This window comes from Chelon labrosus (assembly GCF_963514085.1).
Source record: "Chelon labrosus genome assembly, chromosome: 14".
Lineage (NCBI taxonomy): Eukaryota > Metazoa > Chordata > Actinopteri > Mugiliformes > Mugilidae > Chelon > Chelon labrosus.
Window position 1 is genome coordinate 4,041,121 of NC_140347.1, and position 14,859 is coordinate 4,055,979.

The window sequence follows — 14,859 nt, forward strand, 5'->3', positions numbered from 1 at the left end:
CGCAGAGGATAGTTCAGATGAATAAAGATTCAATGGCTCCTGGCGACTGATCAAGTATAACTGAGATCAATCTGTCTTTGAATTAGTTCAGCTGAAGGAGCTGCTCAGAATATATTAGGTCACAGTGTTATTCATATTTGGGCGCCTCGGCTCTACTATTTCTGGTGTATCCCAGTCCATCTATCCAGAATGATGAAGATCACTCTGATTGGCTGTTTAGCTTTAGAGAACCATTAGAGACACAGAAATGACAAAAGTGATCAAAACAACAAAGTGTGCAAGAGAGTTTACGTCTTGTTCCAAAATCTGGATCATGTCTCCAAGTCAACAACCAGCTGTTGATGGTTCTGATCCAGCGGTAGGTAGAGATCCATTAGAGACAGCAGCTGGTACAATATTCTACTGACCACATGATGGCGCTGCTTGTTTACAGATGTACCAGTGTGATTGGGTTGCTCAGGTCGCCAACGCTAAAATTGCGTGACAACATTTTTAAGTCATTAACAAAGAACTAGTTTGAGTCCCTGTGTTTAATGTTATGCTGTGTTCAACTCTGAGAAATAGTTTTGTGTTATATGGCACGATAAACAGACTTCTCAGAGGTCTCTTAATTACCCAGAACAACTGGTCTGTTTGGCCCTCAAGAGTAGCGCTGCTCTCAGGATATGACTGTATGACTAAAGCTCCACTTAAACATAATGTTTCAAAGGGACAGAGTCCAACCCTGTTGAGTTTACTGGTGGGATTTAACCCCTGGCCAGTAGGCGAATATATGTACTTGTAGTTGTGGTATGTGAGTCACTACATCATCGCTGAGAAACCCTCTTCATGCCAAAATTCTTTGAGATATTTGCTTGAGCCAAAACAAAAAGCTCATCCAGCAGATATGTTTCCCATGACGTAACTGAGTCGTGGAGTTTTACGGCGTTCAAAGAGGCTGAAGAGCCGAGCGTAGATGCCGTGATAATCCCAGCGACACACAATGGTCTGCGGTCCACGGTCGTCCTTGTTGGAAAACATGTCTGAACCTGCTCCGAGCTGCTGACAGATGCAGCTTTTTAGCACAAACTGTTTATCTGTCAGTCCACTCACTGAATGACGGATCTGTTTGGCGTCTAACCTCCGAGGCGTTTGTTAGTGTTTGAGGAAAACTTTGGCAGCTGGATGCCTGGGAGATAACTACATGTGTGATGAGCACTGAGCTCATTATGTACATTACTCCTGCCAGATCTTTATGTCATACATGAAGAGACTCATTTGAATAGGCAGAGCTTCCTCACCTTGGCTTTCATCATGGGTATACGTTGTATTTTTGACCCCTGGGTTTTCTTCTCCAAACAAAGGTCCTGGTTCCAGGAAGTGTAAACAACGGCTTCCTGGACAACCTGATCCCAGACACTCCGTACTCGATCACCGTTTCAGCTATGTACGCCGACGGAGAGGGATCGGATGTGAAGGGGAAGGGCAAAACATGTAAGCAGTCTCACGATGTACAGTATATCTACCCATGAAGAATCTGTCTTAACAAACCGGTTGGGAACCCCTCTCCTTCTTAGGCCACTCCAAAAAGAATGTAAACACCAGCTACAATTAAAAAAAAGCCAAAGAAGGATTCAGAACACTTGTTTTATTTATATTTTTACATAATCTCTTGTAACGTCAGGTTTCAAAGTTTCAAGGTCTTTCTTGTTACTCCAAAACATGAGGTACATGAAAAAGGAATAAGTTAATATGAAATAATAATTAATATTAATAATAAAGGGAGTTAGTACTGAGTACAGTCACAGCACAATGGAAAACAAGAGGATACATATTAAATCTAACAAGATCAATTACCTAAATAAGCTAAATAATCTTAAAGCAAGGATAAAACCAGCAGTGCAACTGGCCTAAAGTCGGTGTTAATAAATAAATATGTGTGTAATATGCAGATATTGGGTTGTTTGGGAAACCAGGAAGTGATCAAATCAGCAGTAGCGCTGTGGAAAGCAAGCAGCATCTGAAGTGCATAATGGATGGATAAAGAAACGTTTCTCTACATGGATAAAATTTTCTACATTTACTGATGTGAGCTGAGTTAACACCGGATGAAACAGCTGGATAAATTGCAACAGAGATGTCTGGACAATAATACTCTGGCCAGTATTTGTCATTGTTGCAACAGTAATAATTATAACATACGTATTTGTCCTCTCCCACGTTGATAAGAGTAAGAAAAACTTGGTAAATATCTCTAAATGGTACATTTAAGACAAATTTTAATCGCTCATTAACTATGGATATCATGCGATTAATCGTGATTTAACATATTTATCTAATGACAACTCTAATTAATACATAATGTCAATTTTAAATCATATTTAAACATGTTTTTACATAAAAAAAACTAATCTTCATTTGTTAATTTATGAGTAGAAACTAAAAAGACATGTTAATGTGTTTTGGCTGCAGTGCCCCGGGCCGGACCCAGGAACATGCGTGTGTTCGATGCCACCACCAGCACCCTGACCATCGGCTGGGACCACGCTGAGGGCCCCGTGAGGCAGTACAGGATCGGCTACGCCCCCATGACCGGAGACCCCATCACTGAATTTGTAAGCACGTCTTTAGACTCATTTACACAACATTAAGTTCCTATTTCTCGTCTCTTCTCTAAACGTCGTCTTCTTCTGTCATAATTCCAGAACAGTTGATGCTCCACAGAAACCACTTTGTTAATAATATTGACAGATTTTTTTTTGGGGCCTGTGAACACATTTATCTTGTCAGATCATTAATTAACAATAAATCAACAGTGGATCAGAATGATTTATTAGGCTGGAGGCGTATTGGCCGTATTGCAGTAGCTAGTGTTTGACGGCTTCAAGTCATAACAGAGGAAACACATCCAGCCACACGTCTTTCTTGGTTCTCTGTAAGGCCAGGCTGCAGTGAGAGATTAATTTCAGGTAATAATGTGTTTTGTTTTGGATAAACTCTCGGTAAACTCTCGCTGCGACATTCCCCTGGAGGGATGCGGTGATGTCACATTTCAGGATTCCCTCTCCTCGTTATGAATCACCGATCAGTCGGACTAATTACAGGCTCACTTAAACAAACAGGATAATTTGGGGCATATTACCGTTATTAATAGTTCTGAATAATGAGTTGGAGCTCCAGCTGTGTTTCCTCTCTGCTTGTTAGTGAAGCACCTGTTCTTTATGACTCAGCTGACTGCAGCACAGGGAGGCATGAAAGCATGAATTTATACTGTATCTACACACGAGAGAGGCATGGGCAGTGGTTTAATTGCTAGAGGGTTCATCTTCCTCTTCTTCTTCTTCTTCTTCTTTGAGGGCCTGGAGGTTTTTTCTTCTTCTTTGATGACCTAGATGTTTCTTCTTTGTCTTCTTCTACTTCTTTTATGTCTTCTTCTACTTCATAGGCATAGAGGTTTCTTCTGCTTCTTCTGCCTTTTCTACTTCTGCTCCTTCTTCTTGTTCAAGGGGAATTGAGGTTTCTTTGTCTTCTTCTTCTTCTTCTTAGAGGGGCCTACAGAGTTCTTCTTCTTCTGTCTCGCAGATTTACAGGAAGTTATTGCACCACAGTCTGTATTTTGTTTACATCTGAGATCGCAGGATGGTGCGTTCAATGCTCCCTGACGTGTCAGGATAATCCAAGTGTGTCATGCAACCTGGTTTCAAAATATGTTAGCCCTGCCTACTAGTCACATGTACCTGCAGGAGATGAGAAAACAAGAAGCCAAGAGAACGTCACTGTGTGCTAGCTAGCATTATCTACTCATTTCTTCCTGATCTTCTCCCTCTGACCCTGTGGCGTTTTCGATTCTCAGACTGTGGTTCAAGGAAACAGGAACAACGCCATGTTGCAGAACCTGCAACCAGACACCCCGTACAACATCACTGTGGAGGCCATCTACGCCGAGGGGCCTGGAGGGTCCCTGAACGGAAACGGACGCACAGGTGAGGCAATGAAAAAATGGCTCTTGTGGAAGTATTTTCTTCTTTATGTTGGTTGAAATGGCCCATGACGAAAAGCCAAACGTCGTGGAAGAGTCTTTAAAATCTTTGGGGATTTCCAAGTGAGATATTGAGGCAATACTTGGAGATTTAATTTTGAGACAAAATGGAAGACTTCCTCTTTTTAAGGCCTAGAGGTTTCTTCTTCTTCTTCTCCTTTTGTCTCCTTTTGAACTGATTCTGCAGATTGTTTGGGGGTGGGGCTTAATGTGGTGATGGATAGAAGAGTAACAGTAGTCACACGTCAGCTAAGAGACGTGGAGTTGAATAAGTTCACAACTAAATGTCTCTGATTGGTTGGAGGACTATCCAGTTGATGCTGAGGTATTTTTGTCTCCCATTCAGTTGAAATACGCCTCATAATGAAATCCAGATGTCATGGACAGGTCGTTAGATTTCACCATGAGGCAGCCATGTTGAGCCGCCATGTTTCTACATTGGGAAGTTTTAATTAGTCTAGCTTCTGAGGTTACATTTGTGTGAACTGTGGTTTTGCGGGTCGAGCTGCTGTTGAGGCTAACACGTCGACAGCCCTCGGCTCTGAGTGTGGAAATAAATACGGCAGACGTACGTTGGTCAACAGAGCCAGCGGGTGTTGAGTTCAGACCCCTGGGAGCTCACAGGGAGTACTCTGGAGCAGCGTGACTGGTAAGCTGGAACATTAGTTATACAAACAGCAGAGGCTCGTTCTGGCTTCAGTCCAGGTCTAAACCGGCCGGCTTGTTCAACATGACCCAAATCTAAACACTGGGCAGAATGAATGAAAAGTGAGCCTCTGCTGCTGAAGAGGTGCAAGTGTTGGTCCACTTGAGAAATAACCACAGACTGAAATACCAGCACTTGTAAATAAAGCCGTCTCCTCTCTGTCGCAGTCGGCATGCTGAGTCCCAGGAACCTCCGAGTCTCAGACGAGTGGTACACTCGGTTCAGGGTGTCCTGGGAAGCGGTGGCTGCTCCGGTCCAGGGATACAAGCTCATCTACTCCCCTGAAGGTAAGGCTGCCGTCAACACAGTTATGGACATGTGGGATGTGTTGCTTACAGTGTTGTTCCTTTCCTCTTCTAAGATTGTGCAGATGACAAATTCAACAAACTTTTTCCCATGAAAAAAAAAAGAAAATCAGGATTAGAGTAAAACAAGAAAAACCACAAACAAGATGTTTCTCCTCGTTAGTCATCGTCTGGTTGCTTACATTTAGGCCTCTCAAAGGTATTAACCAGCTTTATATTCCACATTAGTCGTGTTTGAGATCTGAGCCAAAACTGCCTAGACCTTAAAATAATATTTTTTTAAAAGAAAAATTAGTCTACCATTCGTCACTTCTGTAGCTTACAGATAATTAATTAATGCTATTATTAGGACAGGTTGGATATACAGTTATTAGGAATGCCAAAAAAAAACAAAAAACAAACAAAAACAAGATGAAACAAGGACAACTGGACTTTTCGTCCAAGTCTCCGGTTTTAAAAGACTGGTGGGGAGTTGAGGTTTTAGTTGGAATATCTGTAGGTGTTGCCTTCAAAATCAACCATATACTTACCTGTAATTGGAGAAAACAGTTTTGTACCCTTTGTACAACCCATCATCGGCCATATACTCTTATCTCAAGGTCTGTCAAGAGTTAGAGCACCATTCACTGAGGAAAGAAAACAGCATCAAGACAGTTTCCTCCAACTACAACAAAGTGTCTGCTCTTTACAGACTCTAGTCATGTGAGTTCCAGGTGATCATGGCCACAGATGAACCCCTCACCAGTCTTTTAGAACTGAAGACTTAGATGAAATGTCTTCAAGAAACTCAACAGGTCCAGTTGTCCTTGTTTCAGCTTGTTTTTTTGTCTTTTTGGGGGATATACCATGACCTGGATGACTGAGAACTTTAACAGAGTGTTTAAGATTGACTAGGTGTGACACACACTTGGTTTTATTGTCTGTACAGGATTTCCATTGATATTTTTGGCTGTTTGACAATGATAAACTGTTGGTAACAAAAAGTCTTACATTTACCGTCTTTAACGTTGTGGAGAACCTGATCATAGTTGTCTTAAGATGCATTCTACCTTATTCAGTCCTGCTCTTCTTACTTCCAGGCACAAACCAGCCAATCGATATCTTTGTGGGCGACGTGACGTCCTACACTCTGCACAACCTGCAGCCTGGGACCACCTACGACGTCAAAGTGCTGGCTCAGTACACCAGCGGCGCCAGTGCACCGCTCGAGGGACAGGGAACGACATGTATGTACAGCAGAACATCACATTATCTAAATTTATAGATTTGTATCTGCCAGAGCTCAAGTCAGATCTTCCAGTTTTAGTTTTAATCTAATTTAAATTCATGTTGTATTTATTAATGGAATAATAAATTAAATATATGACTAAAATTCCACATACAAAAGATTTGATATAATTCTCTGCCTGATAACAGATGATTAATTCATAGCTCGTAGCTTACCACGTAAACCTGAAGCTTCTCAAGTCTTCTGAATGAACACTGTGTTTCTGCCGTGTCTGATTTGTGCAGTGTACCTGAACGTCACAAACATCGAGACCTACAACGTCGACCACGACAAGTTCTGCATCAAATGGACTCCTCACAGAGCGGCCACGTCGTACCGCATCAAACTCAACCCTGTGGACCGTGAGTCTTCTCCTCTACACTTTAAATACCTCTTTACGGCATGAAAATTGTTACTATTATTACAAGTAGTAGTATTAGTAGTAGTGGTAGTAGTAGTAAGAGTTTATTTGTGTAATCAGTCACAGTGAACAGTAGGTTTTCACTGTGAACTGTTTTTGGATTGTTGGAGATTATTACTGAAATTCACCAGAGAATATGTTACTGAAATTTGTCCAAGAGTTTATTACTTAAATTCTTCAGAGAGCCGAACACCAAAACTTGTTGCACTGCAAGAGTATGTTTGTTGCTAAAATTTGATTTGACAGTTTGTTGCTGAAATGTGTCTGAGGGTTATTTAGAATTTACTAAATTGTTACTTAAAACAGTTGCTGAAATTTCTCGGAGAGCTTGATCCTTAAATTTATTACAGAATTTGAGTTCATTGCTGCAATTAATTGGAGAACTTGATACTGAAACTGAGAGTTTGTTACTTAAACTCGTTGCAGAGTTTTTAACTAAACTTAGTTGCTGAAATTGTTCTTTGCAAAAGTTTGTTGCTGAAATTTGTCGCAGAGTTTGATACTGAAATTAGTCAGAACATTTGTTGCTGAAATCTGAATTCATTACTTAAATCTTTCAAAGCGCTGGTTACCAATACTTGACACTTAAATGTGTTACAGGGTTTGAGTTAATTACTGCAATTAATTGGAGAACTCGATACTGAAATTGGTTGCAGACTTTTTTACTTAAATTAGTTGCTGAAATTGTTCATTTCAAGAGTTTGTTGCTAAAATCTGCCGGACAGTTCGTCGCTGAAATATCTCTGAGGGTTACGTAAATTTGTTACTTAAGGTAGTTGCTGAAATTTGTCTGAGAGCTTGATACTTAAATTTATAATAGAATTTGTCTGAAAGTCCATGGGAGAACTGGATACTGAACTTTGTTGGAGAGTTTATTACTTAAATTTGTTATTTACTTTAAAACAAAGTAAAGGTGAAGCAACAAATGCTCAGAATGGAGACGTTTTACTGATTTTAATGATTATCTAAGTTGCTTCTGGTTAATTTTCTGTTTTGATTATTAGTTTCAAACGCGGTCCTTTAGCTCCACCTGGATCACATCACAGATAAATGATTCCTCTACAGAAGTGATGGATAAAGTGTTTTCGTTCTCCCGCTGCGACCCTCTGCGGATACATTAGGTTCATGTGTTCACCTGCAGACAGATGGTGGCGTGTTATACTTCCACCGTCGGATGCTGATCGGGGCTGACTTGTTGGAGGTGATGCATGCTGCAGCGTGTGCAGTGAGACACATGTTTGCAGTCATGTCTCCAGATGAGGTCGTCTCCGTGGACACCAGAGATCCTTCGCAGCGTTTAGCAGACTGTGTCGGATCAGATTGGGATTTATTGTGTTCAGGCCTCGAAGCTGAAAGCGTCTGGGCACCGAGCTCTTTAGTTCGTTCATTCTTTTCGGTTTCTTCAGGGACTTTGAGTCTGATCTGGTTCATATTCACATGTGGACACGGGTTAGCGGTTAGGAGAAAGCAGGCAGGGTGCATCAATATTTAAATATCTATATGGTAGTCGTTAGCTGTTAGAGCCTCTGTGACGGGCTGCCAGGACCAATATGGTAGCTCGCGTGAGACAGATTGGTTAACCATGACCAGAGGAGCGATAGGCAGCAGACAGACGCTCGAGTCAACAAATCAGTCAACTGTTTGTTCTCAAGTGGAAATGCAAACAGCGGTCAGACGGCGGTGAGATGAGTGAGTGGAAAAGCCTCCCGCCACCATGTTTCCTTCATATTTTAAACGCTGTGGAAACTCTGATGAGAAGTTGTCTAATATCCAGCTGGAACGGTTCAGGGGCTATATTTTGTCAACATCTTCTGCCTCCGTACACGAGGGCCACTGTTCTGGAGGCGATCTTCTCCGAGAGGCGAGTGTTTTCCCCAAAATGATTTACACCGGTCGGACCGCGCCGATCCTCCGGAGCTCATTCTGAAAATATGAACGGCAGAGGATGAAGAAATCCCGCGTCCGACCCCCGGTCACTGAAAAGTAGCAGTCGTCATCTGTGGCAGCTGCCTCGGAAATAAACAGGAGTGTTTGTTTGTGCTGACTGGAGACGTGGGTGTAAATAGAATATCTTATTATCAATGTATCATAGCTGAGCGACGCGGAGATGTAAACAGGGCCGGGCGAAGGTTTAAGAGACGGCTTTATTTTCCTGGGTTAGCAACAAAACAGAAAAAAAAAATCTAAATTATGAATTAAAAAAATTTAGCATAATTCGATAAATGCTTATGCCTATTTGAAATACATTTAGGAAGAAATTAAAAACGTGCATTCTCAATCAGTTTCTGATGCGGAAGACACGCGACAAAGCCTTTTGCACAACGAAATAAAGCGATTATATAACATATATTTTAAGGTTCATAGGAAATCAAAATTGTCGCTTTTATTATCCAGAAATCCAAATATTCAGTTGTGATGATTCTGAGCTAAAAAGCAAAACTAATGATCTGGAATCAGAGCAGTCACAATCAATTTGTTGCTTAAATCTATCATAGAATTTGTTATAAATTCTCCAAAAAAACCCTCATAATACTGAAGGACGAATGCTCAGATTGGAGAAGTTTTACTGATTTCATCATTTATCAGATTTGCTGCGCGTTAAAACGTGGCCCTTTAACTCCTCCACCTGGAACACATTACAGAAACCTGACTCCTCGTTCCACCGCGCCCCTTCTGTACGATGCCATAAAGCAGTTATATAATATTTTTTTTTAATATTTATTGGAAATCTAAATTGTCACTTTTATTGTCCAGAAATCCAAACATCCAAGCGGCTGAGAAACGAGCCCAGAGTTTCTGCAGAGTGAAAGCTCTCCAGCTGTTTGTCATGCATGCTGCGTTTGCCAGCGCCCCTCGCTGTTTGATCCTGGGAAGTGATCTTTGAGTCATTGTAAATGCAAATAATGTACAACAATTAATCATGTCAGCTCTATATTAATCTGTTGTCATGATTCAGAGCTTAAAGAACGACAGAGAACCTTCTGGCTGTGTTTTATAAGGTCGTCTGGAACAGTCTGAAGGTCATGAATCAGCTGATGAGTCCCAGAAAAGGTTTAAATGGACCGTTTGCAGTGAGCTTGATCCAGTTTGCTGTGACTTGATTCGTCTTTCCTTTGGTTCCTCTGCAGCCTCCAGTAAAGGACAGCATGAGATCACCATCCCCGCCGGCATGCCTCAGTACTGCTTCGACGGGCTCTCCCCCGACGCCCTGTACACCGCCACCGTCTTCGTACAGACCCCAAACCTGGAAGGTCCAGGAGTCAGCGCCAACGAGCGCACCTGTAAGTGTTGCATGTGTGAAATGTGAACGTACCTGGGACTGCACTCACAGGGGAGGGTTTACTCTTTGGACACAGAAGAAAATTCAGGTCAGTCTGTCTCAAAGAAAAGTCTGAAACAAAACTGAAGTTGGCTTGAATGCATCAAAGGTTTTAGTTAAATGCTGACGTTCTTTTCTGCTCCGGGTTTGGACAAAACGTTGCTCCACTCATTGATCCCTCACCCTAACCCTATTTCTTAGAGAGCAGGGATTAGAAATTACTGTTAAAAAGCACTAAACACATCAGGGTTCTTTAAGGACAAGACAATGAAGTACGGGACTTCTCTATATCTGTGTGTGTTGCTTAGTTATTTGTGTTAACTTTGTTGGAAAGTTTGCCACTTAAATTAGTTGATTAAATCTCCTGGGGAGTTTGTTTGTCAGTGAGCTTGTTCCATTAGTCAGTTATTACCAGGGGACCTTTAATAATTTGCTGTAGTTGCGTCGTCGCCTGTGACCTTAATCCTGAGTGAATCGGTTGTGTCTGTAATTTGTAAAACATCTAAATTACACAGCAAATTACCAGAAACACTGGTCCAAACACACACAGATGTCGTGTGATTCTCCTAGTCCAGTTCAATATTTGTGCAGCTGCTTGGGCACAAATTCAGGAGGAAGTTGCTGCTCAACAGAGAGACCATTCACAGAAAGATCTAGTTTAAAACCATCAGAAAGAGGATGAGATGGACAAATTTTGTGGATTTGATTTACTGCTGCGTTGATGTGTTTGTCACGTCTTTAAAGATGGAGCTGATTGGAAAACAAATTTTATTATTAATGCATATCTGCAACTTAAGCTCTTAAAAAGTGTAGCAGAGCCTTGGGACCATATTTTTGGATAGTTAGTTTTGTCCATAGGGAGTTTAATAGATACCAGATAATACCAATCAGATTAACTGATCAATAACGCAGCTATTACATATTACAGCTGGTAAAGGAACTGAATGTTTGTCTGAGAACTGAAAACTGATTTTGTAAAATGAGTTGGACCAAAGTTAATGAAACTTGTCTGAGATGGAAAACAAAAAGAGAAAGAATGTGATTGTTGAGAGAAGCAGCTTCGCTCTAACACGCCCGCTTTTACTGTCATATGAAGAGTTATCTCCAAAACAATGACTTCATCATGCGACGTGTTTACAGCTGTTTTGTGTTTATGACTGGAGCGTTGAAGATGGTTTGTAACTGCTGTTGTTTCTCTCAGTGGTGAAGCCAACTCCAGTTCCAACTCTCCCACCAACTCCAACGCCTCTACCTACCATCCCTCCTGCATGGGCAGGTAAGACCATAAAACTCCTTTTATATTTGATCTATTTGGGTGAAAAACATTTGTCCAGAGGATCTGAGTTTATGACTTGAACATGTTCTCAACTGGAGAGTAATGTTCTTCATTCCAGAATATGCAAATGTTGGACTTGATAGTTCTGACTTAATGAGTTTGACTCTGATTAATGATGTTATTCGGACTGATCAGGGAGCATTGAATGCATCACCGTGTGACCTCAGATATAAACAAAACACAGACTGTGGTGGAAGAACTTATCCAGTCTGGTAGGTGGTGTTAATGCACCTGGAAGCTGGCCACCGCCAATCAAACCAGAAGAAGAAGAACCCTCCAGGTTTTTGTAGAAGAAGATGGAGAAGAACCCTCCAGACTCTTGGTGAAGAAGAAGAAGAAGAAGAAGAAGAAGAACCCTCTGGGTCCTCGTAAGAAGGAGAAGAACAAGAAGAACCCTCCAGGGTCTTGTAGAAGAAGAAAGAGAAGAAGAAGAACATTCCAGGGTCTTGTAGAAGAAGAAGAATAACCCTCCAAGCTCTTGTAGAAAAAGAAGAAGAAGAACCCTCTAGGCTCCTGTGGAAGAAGAAGAAGAACCCTGTAGGCTCTTGTGGAGGAAGAAGAAGAACCCTCTAGGCTCCTGTGGAAGAAAAAGAAGAACCCCGTAGGCTCTTGTAGAGGAAGAAGAAGAACCATCTAGGCTCTTATGGAGGAAGAAGGATAAGAGCCCTCCAGGATCTCATAAAAAAAGTTCCCATGTGTTTGTTTTTTACTCCACACATTTAACACAGGGACATATCCAAAAAAACAATGAAACAAGGTCCAGATGACTGAGAACCTTCACAGACAATACAGGAACATTCGCTGGTTTTCATCTTTAATGGAGTCATTCAGCTGAATTATCCTCGTTACTACTTCCTCCAGGAACATTCAAGAACCTCAGCCAGAAAACATGGATGATCAGAGTGGATCGAGTCCTTACGCTCAGTGGAAACTCCTCCATGCAGATGTTTTTGGCGGCGGCCAGCAGTGAATTAAGAGCCACCACATGTGGATGCCGGCGCCGCAGGGCTCGTGAAGAGCCGACAGCTTAGGTGTTGAAAAAGGAAGACAGACCAGTCCAAGGAATCTGTTGTTGTTGTCTTTCGGTGTTATGTGAAACTTGTTTATGGATCCGAGCAGGAGGGAAAGACAGAGATGATCACAGAGCGAGCTGCATCACATACGGCAAAGATTATTTGAGAGGGAGATTCGTGTTCAACGGAGTGAAAGCCATAAACGAGAGCTCAGCCCTTCTGGTGACCAAATGTTGCTTGTTTTGTTTCGTCGGTATTATTTTTATCAGTGAAGCCCATAATTACCATACCGTCATTGGTCTCCATCGTTTTGTTCTGCTCTCAGCTGACTCTTTTTATGCAGCTCACAAACAATAATTATGCCATTTTCTCTGCTGGTGTTTGCGACGCTGCCCTGAGGACTGACCGGTGGACTTTAAAGATCCACATTCACTTGTTTTTTTGTTTTTCTCTCATCAGTTTGCAAAGGTGCCAAAGCAGATGTGGTGTTCCTCATCGACGGCTCGTGGAGCATCGGCGAGGAGAGCTTCACCAAGGTGGTGCACTTCGTCAAAGACATGATCGGAGCGTTTGACGTGATCGGCCCTTCGGGGATGCAGGTTTGTACCGAAGGTTGACGTCACGCTGCAACTGTTCTGTTGTTGTTTTCACAAATAACACGATGAATAAATTCTTGAATCAGTGCGAATAAAAAAATAGAATTCAGTCAGCAACGCTTGACGACAAACAATGAAGACAAATAGAAGCAAGGTGGAAAAACACAAATAGATCTACAAATGAAATAAAAGCTTTTTTGGCAATGTAAATCATTTTCTGAGTCCACCTGTAAAGAAGCAGATGATTAAGATATTGAGTGGATGTGAATTGATATTTTAAAAAAACGTCACAGAGACGATCAAAAATGTAATTTAAGACTCAAACTGCAGCTTTCTGAACTTATAAGACCTTCTTCGGAGTTAAAATCATCTCACGGAGGTATACTGGATGTTACAACAGTCAAAAAAAGGAGTTTTTCCAATTTTTGTTCCATTTGGATTAAGAAAAATAAGTTTACAGGTACATTTGATCTTCTAATAAAAAACAAAAATATCACTATGTGTTGACACGTATTTAAATTTCCCCACATAAAGCCCCGCCCCAAACAAACTGATTGGCCCGGCAAATGTTTGCAGTCCAAAACAATCTTTATTTTCCATTTATATCTTCAGGGTGAGCATAGCTAAACAAACCAACTAACCAACATAATTACTAACTGACTACCAAACTAATATGGAATAAAATACAGGGGTTCTTACCTGACTCCCTAACCCAAAAACAAACATTAAATATTGCACTTTGAGAGAACTTGCAGCTGAATGTCTCCCTGCATTATATTTGTGAGAAAACCAACAATAATGTCAAAGACAAACTTCAGCTGAAGTCTGGAGGTCAAATATTTGTTACTGGTGGGTCACCACTGATCTACATTGATGTTAGGGACACAAACTCCTGCAAAACAAGCTTGGTGATTTCGTTATTTTCATATGTGACATTTTTATTAATTTTTTGTGTGTCATAGAGTGTGTCCCACAATTATTGGTTGACTTCTGTTATTCTCTTTTCCTGCTTATGAGAGTAAACTTCTTGCTTGTTTGCTGTGTTTTCTCCTTGCGATAGTCTTACTTGTGTCTGTAGCGAAGCAGGAACATACCTGCTGCTTTGTCTGATTAACTTTTATGTTCTTGTCATGATAAATCATGATTTTTTTCCACACAGCTGTCATTCGTGCAGTACAGCGACGGAGCAAAGACTGAGTTCAGGCTGAACGCTTACCAGGACAAAGGCGTGGCCATGGCGGCACTTCACCACATTCGCTACCGAGGAGGAAACACCAAGACAGGTTCGATCACACACTCGTGCTGCAACGACGGTGGTGAGGCCGCGAAGCAGCTGCTCTTCTGACGGCTTTGTTTTGTTGAGCAGGAATGGCGCTGAAACACACCTACGAGAAGGCCTTTTCTCTTGAAAATGGGATGAGGAGAAACGTCCCCAGGGTGGTGGTAGCGATCACCGATGGACGCTCTCAGGACGAGGTGAAAAAGAACGCCGCCCGGCTGCAACATGCAGGTAAGCGTGACCTGTCATTTTAAAGCTTTTTGTTTTTCTTCACAAGTCCTGAAAGTAGACAAAGAGAACCCAATCAAACACATGAGGCAGAAATACTATACTTGTGCATTTGTTTATTCAGGAAAATGAGCCAATATTAGTATCAGTTAGCTGCACCTCTAGGATTCCAAGTTAACTTCCAGGTCCAATCAGAGTCCATGTGTTCAGAAGTGTTTCCATCAATGTAATGAGACTCAGGTGTGGTTCAGTTCCTGGTTTAGTTTAAATAAATCAGAGATTTGTCTCAATCTGATCTTCACAACACATGTTTGTGGAGGTGTATGATGGCAACGGACAAAGGAGCTTTCTGAGGAGCTCAGAAAAAGAGT

At 41.5% G+C, this 14,859-nt stretch overlaps 1 protein-coding gene across 1 annotated transcript in view; it reads left to right on the top strand.

The window, feature by feature from the left end:
* col12a1b (collagen, type XII, alpha 1b) overlaps positions 1-14,859 on the top strand; it is a 108,885-nt gene that overhangs the window by 69,838 nt on the left and 24,188 nt on the right. The window contains exons 47-57 of the mRNA XM_084560728.1: positions 1,344-1,473; positions 2,452-2,594; positions 3,833-3,962; positions 4,892-5,011; positions 6,109-6,255; positions 6,542-6,658; positions 9,846-9,998; positions 11,238-11,312; positions 12,845-12,984; positions 14,141-14,264; positions 14,348-14,491. Coding sequence (XP_084416854.1) covers positions 1,344-1,473; positions 2,452-2,594; positions 3,833-3,962; positions 4,892-5,011; positions 6,109-6,255; positions 6,542-6,658; positions 9,846-9,998; positions 11,238-11,312; positions 12,845-12,984; positions 14,141-14,264; positions 14,348-14,491 — 1,423 coding nt within the window. The remainder of the gene's footprint in view (positions 1-1,343; positions 1,474-2,451; positions 2,595-3,832; positions 3,963-4,891; positions 5,012-6,108; positions 6,256-6,541; positions 6,659-9,845; positions 9,999-11,237; positions 11,313-12,844; positions 12,985-14,140; positions 14,265-14,347; positions 14,492-14,859) is intronic.